General features: G+C 40.5%; 1 protein-coding gene across 1 annotated transcript; it reads left to right on the top strand.

The window, feature by feature from the left end:
• The first annotated feature begins 6082 nt into the window (after nucleotides 1–6082).
• On the top strand, nucleotides 6083–6682 carry LOC118768088 (zinc finger protein 2-like). Its single transcript, XM_036513891.1, has 3 exons — nucleotides 6083–6143; nucleotides 6264–6412; nucleotides 6581–6682. Exons 1-3 carry the CDS (start codon nucleotides 6083–6085, stop codon nucleotides 6656–6658), a joined length of 288 nt encoding a protein of 95 aa, XP_036369784.1. The 3' UTR covers nucleotides 6659–6682.
• The last annotated feature ends 1668 nt before the right edge of the window (nucleotides 6683–8350 follow it).

Below are 8350 nucleotides of genomic sequence, written 5' to 3'. Positions count from 1 at the left end.
GTTGCTAGCGCTAGGAAGGGCATCCAGCTGTGGAAACAATAGCAAAGTTGACATGTATTGATGAGGAATATGAGGGAGGGAAGGAGGAAGCAGGAAGGAAAGACGAATGGATGGATGGTTGGACGTGTACGTACATAGATAAATGTACACGCACATTCTTAAGTACAGACAAACATGTTTGTATCACTTTTAATTAAACTTATTTTTCGTTTGGTAGTTATAGTGTTGGAGTCTTTCGTTGCAGGAATGTAAACAAACTAACAATGGTTTTCGAACACTTATAGGAGAAACACACACACATCTCCATCCCACCTTGCTCCATCATCACTGTCTGACAAGTTTCGTTGGTTTCTTTCCGTACCTGACGCTTTGGGGGTTCGGTAACAGGATAGCGTAAAAGAAGCAACAGACATGAAAAGAAGCAGTCAGTTTCTAGTTTTCTATCTTTTGTCATCATTCGGATTGTTTTTTTATTACATTTCACATTTTCAGAAAGTAATTATAGCAATAAAAATCATAAAATTTACCACTTGAGTTTTCGCATCAGATAATTGTGGAATAATATAAGGTTTTACAATGGTCGGATATTTAGTTCATTTCGTTGTCATTCCGTGTCGCTTTTCTGATGTCTCCTTAACTTATATTTCCTGCAAAATCCACTCCTTTGGGTGATTAACGTTAATTCACATTAAACTGGATTTATTTATGATACGAGGTAAGATATAACACATTTCTTTAATAAAAGCCAACGAACCCGGCTACTTGACAGTGAAAGTATTAAATATTGCTAGTCTGACATCGATATAAATTCTGTACCCCGGTAAACTTCTTTAATTAGGCAAATAAAATCTAAATTGTATTTTATTTGGTATTGCCACGAAAAAGCACCAAATTTCTAATTACTTTTATTACAGTAAATATTCCATTTGCTAATTGTCCCCATCCAAAGCCATCTATTGTTTTATCATAAAATTATCACTTGCTACATATCTCTGCGGTTTTTTCTGACAAAATGATCCATGTTAATAGTTTAAATGTTTTTTTCCATTGCAATCGTCTTGATTGCTCTCATACATATAATCAATTAATTCCATTTATAGATTGTATGTTCTAATTAAAGTGTTTATGTTTGGTTGTTCGCTGGAATTGAACGGATTAGCAAACGTCGCTTTGTTGTTCCTGTGACTGGTCAGAAGCATGACAAAGCAACATTGCTTCCACTAATTCAAAAATACATCAAACCTGGCTCAGTTATTTACAGTGATTCTTGGACGGCTTCCAAAGATATACAAACATTGGGTTCTCAGCATTACATGATAAACCACAAAGAAAACTTTGTTGACAGCATACATGCACCCGGCGATTATTAATAGCCTAGTATTCCTTCAAACTATCTACACCTGTACCTGGCCAGGTATTTATTTATCTCTGCTAGAGAAAAATGAATGATGCTGCACCAATTTTTTTAGCTTGTATTAAATAATTTTGACCTCATAACCCATTAAAATAATTGCTGTGTTTTGAACTTATCTCTCTGCTTTTATATAAAATATTGCGTGTGTAGGCATGTATAAATTCATATAAAGAGAGATATTTTAAAAGTGTCCCGTATATATTGTTTTCTAATCTGGCAACCCTATCCAAACATGTCCCTTATGAGCCTATACAATTGATGATACAGCATAGAATTCACACTTGATCAATGTATGATAAAAGTTACACATTTCTCCAAACTAATCTACAATAAATGTTTGTTTTGAAGTTATATAATTTGATGGCATTTTTTAATATACAAAATACCAGATATTTCAAAAAATAACTCTTAGCACCTTTTCAAACTCCACCAGCCTAATATCAGAAAGCAGCACAGCTCCAATGACTTTCGGAAACATTTTTTCACGCTAAGAATTGCTGAAGCATGGAACAAACTGCCGGCATCAGTTGTTAGTTGTCGGAGCACTGCATCCTTCAAAACTTCCATGCTTCCTTAGATTCGCCAACACTACACCTGATTTTCTCCCCTCCATACACACGCAAGCATGTATCTGACTCATACACTGTTCACTTCCCAGACATTTGTACATTACTGCATATACTTTATACGCACTTTTGACAAGTTGTTGTGCACCTGAGCACTGTATACAATAATTTCATTATTATTATTATAGATGCTAAGGTGCAGTGATGAGAGATAAATAAATGGATAAGTTTGTTCATTAAATGCTAATGATGGTGGTTATCTAGTGAATATGTGACGGATCTAGTTAGTAGATGGTAACCATGTGAGAGTGAATGTGTGGAAAATATATTTCCCAGTCACTGATAAAATGTTAAAATGTAACAATGGTAGGAAATTCTCAACAGAACTGAACAGCAGAGGGTCTTCAGAGACAAAACCCCACTGAGGCAAGTCTTTTGCTCCCTAACTTGTTACATTCTACCAAATATTTCTAAGTTACCACTCGCTCTCCCCTCCACATTTGACAGCATCTATTTCCTTGTATTTATTGCCCATGTACATCTACTACTTTTCGTGTTGACGTTCCTCTAATATTGCTGCACATCTTATGTATCCATAACTTGCACTGGCTACACCTTATCGAGTTCCTGCATATTCCTTTTCCATATTTCAAGCAGGGCCATTTCCCTATAAGATTTGTCCGCTTACTAACTTATTAAGACTTTGGTCTCTGCCAAATTAACTCTAAGGACCACTAATTGCAGACCCTGCTTACACACCTGAAATCTCTTTTCTCTTGCTGGTATTGATTCAGCTGTAAGATGATCAGCATAGAGGGTTTCACAGGGGCAGCCCAGTATGTGTGTGTGTGTGTGTATTGTGGTTAGTGACTAAATTATAGTGATGTTTATGTTTGATCTGTTCTAAAGGTCATGACACTCGTGAACATTAATTTCCTAAATAGATCTACTCAGTGAAGGGTGACCTAGGGCTAAACAACAGTGACTTATCATGTTTCCTAAGACAGTACAACGTTATGATCCAGTATTTGGTAGTTTAGCATTTTACATAATACTTGAAGGTGGACGAGCTGAAGTCTGTGCATATGTGGACATTACACAAGGTTGTATAATATAATTTTAATAACGAAATGAATTTTAAAGACTAATTATTGGGGTAAAAGTTTATATCCACAGTTTATCATTATCATATCACCTGAAAGGTTCAGCTTCCTCTTTTCATCATTTCATGTCTGACGTCCATACTGGAGCAGTTTGATGGTTTGAGCAGGGCTGGCAAACTGCAGAGCTGCAGCACCCTCCAGTCTGATTTATGATTTCTTCTTCTTCGTCTTCTTACAGCATTCACCCGGGGTGGGTTCAGCTGGCTTCATTCATCCTCAATGTTGCATCTCTCACAAACGCTGACCAGGCCTGGCGATTTGAGGCTAACGACCTCGTGATCTCCAACCACTCCTTATTCCAGCAGCGAACGGCATAGATATGGGGGCCTAGGTTGGGTTCCAGATCAGCCAGGTTTTTCGTTGTCCACCACATCGCTTTCGCCAACCCTGAAGGGGAGCTGGGGCAATTGCTTCGTAGGTTGGGTTCCAGATCAGCTTTGACTGTCATCAGCCAGGTTTTTCATTGTCCACCACAACACTTTCGCCAACCCTGAAGGGGAGCTGGGGCAATTGCTTCATAGGTTGGGTTCCAGATCAGCCTTGACTGTCATCAGCCAGGTTTTTCGTTGTCCACCACATCGCTTTCACCAACCCTGAAGGGGAGCTGGGGCAATTGCTTTGTAGATGAATTCTGGTTGATGACGGAGGGCATGACCCAGCCAAGGCAGACGTCTCATTAGGATGACTTGTCGGAGGGAGGTGATTCTGCACTGGTGTCGCATCGAATTGTCAGAGACAAAGTGATGCCATCGGACACGAAGGATGCGGCATAGACACTTCACAGGGTACTTTTATGTGAATCCACGTACTTGCAATTTCACTTTGATGAAGAACAATCACAAGTGCTTGGGGCCACCAGGAGGATGAGTCTGAACATTTCTGCTGTGGAGTATGGGTCTTTATCATATCACCAGGTTTTTCGTTGTTCACCAACCCTGAAAGGAAGCTGGGGCAATTGCTTCGTAGATGAATTCTGGTTGACGACGGAGGGCATGACCCAGCCAATGCAGACGTCTCGTTAGGATGACTTGTCGGAGGGAGGTGATTCTGCACTGGTGTCGCACCGAATTGTCAGAGACAAAGTGATGCCATCGGACACAAAGGATGCGGCATAGACACTTCACAGGGTACTTTTATGTGAATCCATGTACTTGCAATTTCACTTTGATGAAGAACAATCACAAGTGCTTGGGGCCACCAGGGGGATGAGTCTGAACATTTCTGCTGTGGAGTATGGGTCTTTATCATATCACCAGAAAAGTACTCTGTCCTGACTTTGCTCATCCACACTTCTTCCATCTACTTTGAAAGATCGGCAATTCTTTACAGAACTGTTTTTGTCCGGCTGAGTTGTTAAGGTAAATGTTTATCTCAATAAAAGTGAGTCTGTATATTTTAAGTAGTTTCTACATTTTACACTGTTGTTTCTCTATAATTTCACAACGTCAGGTGACAGAACATCATCATCTTCATTGTTCGTCCGTGGTCGAGACAATGGAATTTACCATGCTACGCAAGACTTCACGGTCCATCATAGCATTACGGAGGTCCTGTTGCTGGATGCATGTATCCCTGGAGATTACATCAGGGTAGGAGAGTGTGCACCCTCTGGTATCGCGACCGTGGTCAAGACAATGGGATTTACCATGCTACGCCAGACTTCACGGTCCATCATAGCATTACGGAGGTCCGGTTGCTGGATGCATGTATCCCTGGAGATTACATCAGGGTAGGAGAGTGTGCGCCCTCTGGTATCACAACTGTGGTCAAGACAATGGAATTTACCATGCTATGCCAGACTTCACGGTCCATCATAGCATTACGGAGGTTCTGTTGCTGGATGCATGTATCCCTGGAGATTACATCAGGGTAGGAGAGTGTGCACCCTCTGGTATCGCGACCGTGGTCGAGACAATGGAGTTTACCATGCTACGCCAGACTTCACGGTCCATCATAGCATTACAGAGGTCCGGTTGCTGGATGCATGTATCCCTGGAGATTACATCAGGGTAGGAGAGTGTGCGCCCTCTGGTATCGCGACCGTGGTCGAGACAATGGAGTTTACCATGCTACGCCAGACTTCACGGTCCATCATAGCATTACAGAGGTCCGGTTGCTGGATGCATGTATCCGTGGAGATTACATCAGAGTAGGAGAGTGTGTGCCCTCTGGTATCGCGAGTAGATGGCTTCCAGAGGAGAAGAGTAGAAATTGCCTCGTTTTCAGCTCTACAACAATGTCCAGCAAACTGGATTCTTCTACCTTTCACAAGAGATGACACAGGTGGTAATTTCCCATATATTTGTACTTTGGTTGGATGACGCTTCCACGAGAGATTTTGAGCTCTCATAAGGAGGCGAGTGTAGGTTCCATCCAACTGCCTCTCAAGCTTCTTTGATAACGTCCAGGTTTATGAGCCATATAGTAGAATTGGTTCGACTGTGGCTTTGAAGATTTCAAGTTTGAAGTCTCTACTTAGATTTGATGACCAGATCTTATGCATGTCATTACAGGCTGACCAGGCCATACCCTTTCTAGTTAGAAAATCTTTTCCTGATGATGATATGTATGACCCAAGATATTTGTAATCAGAAACCATATTTAAAGGCACATTGTTGTTGTTGTTGTGACAGAAGAAGCAACCTCAGTATCTACAATGTTTTAAAGACTAAAGGAAAATATCATAGAAAACAAACATATAATATTGTTTCTATAAATCTGTGAAAGAATTCGTTTGAAACATTTGCTCTGAAATAATATTATTAGCCAAATTTCTGAACATTGCTGACTAGAGTGACAAGAAAAGAAGCTTGTGTGCAGATAAAGATTGGATAAAGTAGAAATTTATGTAAGCAATAAAGTAAAAAAACGAAGGCAGGAAAAATATATCAACTGGGATTTGAGAGGAAAAGTAAAAGAAATTGATTTCCCCTGAACGCATGAGAAAAGAGATGACATCATATGACTGTGATATCTGTACAAAGTCGTTCTCTCGGAAAAGTAACCTAATTATACACAAACATACACATACAGGTGAGAAACTGTATCATTGTGATATCTGTGGTAAATCATTCTCTCAAAGTAGTCACTTATCTACACACAAATATATTCATACTGGAGAGACACCCCATCACTGCGATATTTGTGGTAAATCATTCTCTCAAAATACAGCCTTAACAGAACACATACGTATTCATACAGGAGAGAAACCATATCATTGTGATATCTGTGGTAAATCATTATCTGAAAATTGTGACTTAACCAAACACATACGTACTCATACAGGAGAGAGACCTTATCATTGTGATGTCTGTGGTAAATCATTCTCTCAAAATACAGCCTTAACAGAACACATACGTATTCATACAGGAGAGAGATCATGTTATTGTGATATTTGTGGTAAAACATTTTCTGAAAGTACTGCCTTAAGAAAGCACAATCGTATTCATACAGGAGAGAAGCCATATCACTGTGTTATCTGCGGTAATCATTCTCTGCAAATAGTAACTTCATGAGACACAAACTGATTCATACAGGGGTGAAAGGAAAAGGGTAGTCTCTAGTTTCTTGGTTGCTATACTCTTTACTCTCTTTTACTCTTTTTCTTGTTTCAGTCATTTGACTGCGGCCATGCTGGAGCACCGCCTTTAGTCGAGCAAATCGACCCCGGGACTTATTCTTTGTAAGCCCAGTACTTATTCTATCGGTCTCTTTTGCCGAACTGCTAAGTGACGGGGACATAAACACACCAGCATCGGTTGTCAAGCAATGCTAGGGGGACAAACACACACACACAATTTACAGGCACACATATATATATATACATATGTATACGAAAGGCTTCTTTCAGTTTCCGTCTACCAAATCCACTCACAAGGCATTGGTCGGCCCGGGGCTATAGCAGAAGACACTTGCCCAAGATGCCACGCAATGGGACTGAACCTGGAACCATGTGGTTGATAAGCAAGCTACTTACCACACATATTCCTGTGTTTCATGCAATGTAAATTATGACTAAAATATTTACAAAAATTTCAGATTTTCTTTGTTTTGTTTTTGCAATATTCATCTCCTCCTCCTCCTTTCTTGACCACTCATGTTCTTTCCTTGCCATGGTCTAAGGAACTCTTATACCGAATCTCCTCCCCTGACCACCCCTACACATTATTCGTTCTTGAATATCGCATCCTGTAATCACAGCATATTTTATTGTTTGTTGTATTTTAAAAGCTTCACTCATTAAATCATCATCATCATCATCATTTAACATCCGCTTTCCATGCTAGCATGGGTTGGACGGTTTGACTGAGGTCTGGCGAACCAGGCTCCAATCTGATCTGGCAGTGTCTCTACAGCTGCATGCCCTTCCTAGCGCCAACCACTCCGAGAGTGTAGTGGGTGCTTTTTATGTGCCACCAGAACTGAGGCCAGGCGAGGTTGGCAATGGCCACGATCCAATTGTGCTTTTTACATGCCACCAGCACGGAGGCCAGTCGGGGCAGCGCTGGCAACGGCCAAGTTCGGATGGTTCTCTTACATGCCACCAGCACTGGTATTACAGCTACAATTTCCATTGATTTTGATCGATTTCGATCTATCTCTTATATGAAGTATTTCTGGCCCTAACTCTCATTTGTCCCTTTATCTTTCAGTATATTGCTATCGATATTACACACATTTTATCTCTTCATCATTTAACGTCTGTGTTCCATGCTGGCATGGGTCAGACGGTTTAACAAAGATCCAGTGTGTTGAGGACTGCATTGTTCTTCAGTGTCTTCTATGGCAGGATATCCACTTTACACACTGTATTGTAAAATAATAATAATGAAATTATTGTATACAGTGCTCAGGTGCACCACAACTTGTCAAAAAGTGCGCCTAAAGTCTGGAAAGCAAACAATGTATGAGTCAGATAAATGCTTGTGTGTGTATGGAGGGGAGAAAATCAGGTGTAGTGTTGGCGAACCTCAGGAAGTTTTGAAGGATGCAGTGCTCCGACAACTAACAACTGATGCCGGCAGTTTGTTCCATGCTTCAGCAACTCTTTGCATGAAAAAATGTTTCCGAAAGTCATGGAAGGAGCTGTGCTGTTTTCTGACTTTGTAAAGATGTCCACGGGTGTTAGTCAGGTGGTGTTTGAAAAGGTGCTCAGAGTTACTGTTTGTCAGATGGTTAATAATTTTATGGGTGTCTGCCAAATCAGC

The sequence above is a fragment of the Octopus sinensis genome, linkage group LG27 (assembly GCF_006345805.1).
Source record: "Octopus sinensis linkage group LG27, ASM634580v1, whole genome shotgun sequence".
In the NCBI taxonomy this organism is placed as follows: domain Eukaryota; kingdom Metazoa; phylum Mollusca; class Cephalopoda; order Octopoda; family Octopodidae; genus Octopus; species Octopus sinensis.
Note: the sequence above shows the minus strand (reverse complement) of the source record. Positions and strands in the feature narration are given on the sequence as shown.

Coding starts and splice junctions, on each gene's coding strand:
- LOC118768088 (XM_036513891.1), top strand. CDS start 6,083: ATGAGAAAAGAGATGACATCATATGACTGTGATATCTGTACAAAGTCG. Junction 6,144..6,263: donor AAAGTCGTTCTCTCGGAAAA/GTAACCTAATTA, acceptor TTCATACTGGAG/AGACACCCCATCACTGCGAT. Junction 6,413..6,580: donor ATTGTGACTTAACCAAACAC/ATACGTACTCAT, acceptor TTAAGAAAGCAC/AATCGTATTCATACAGGAGA.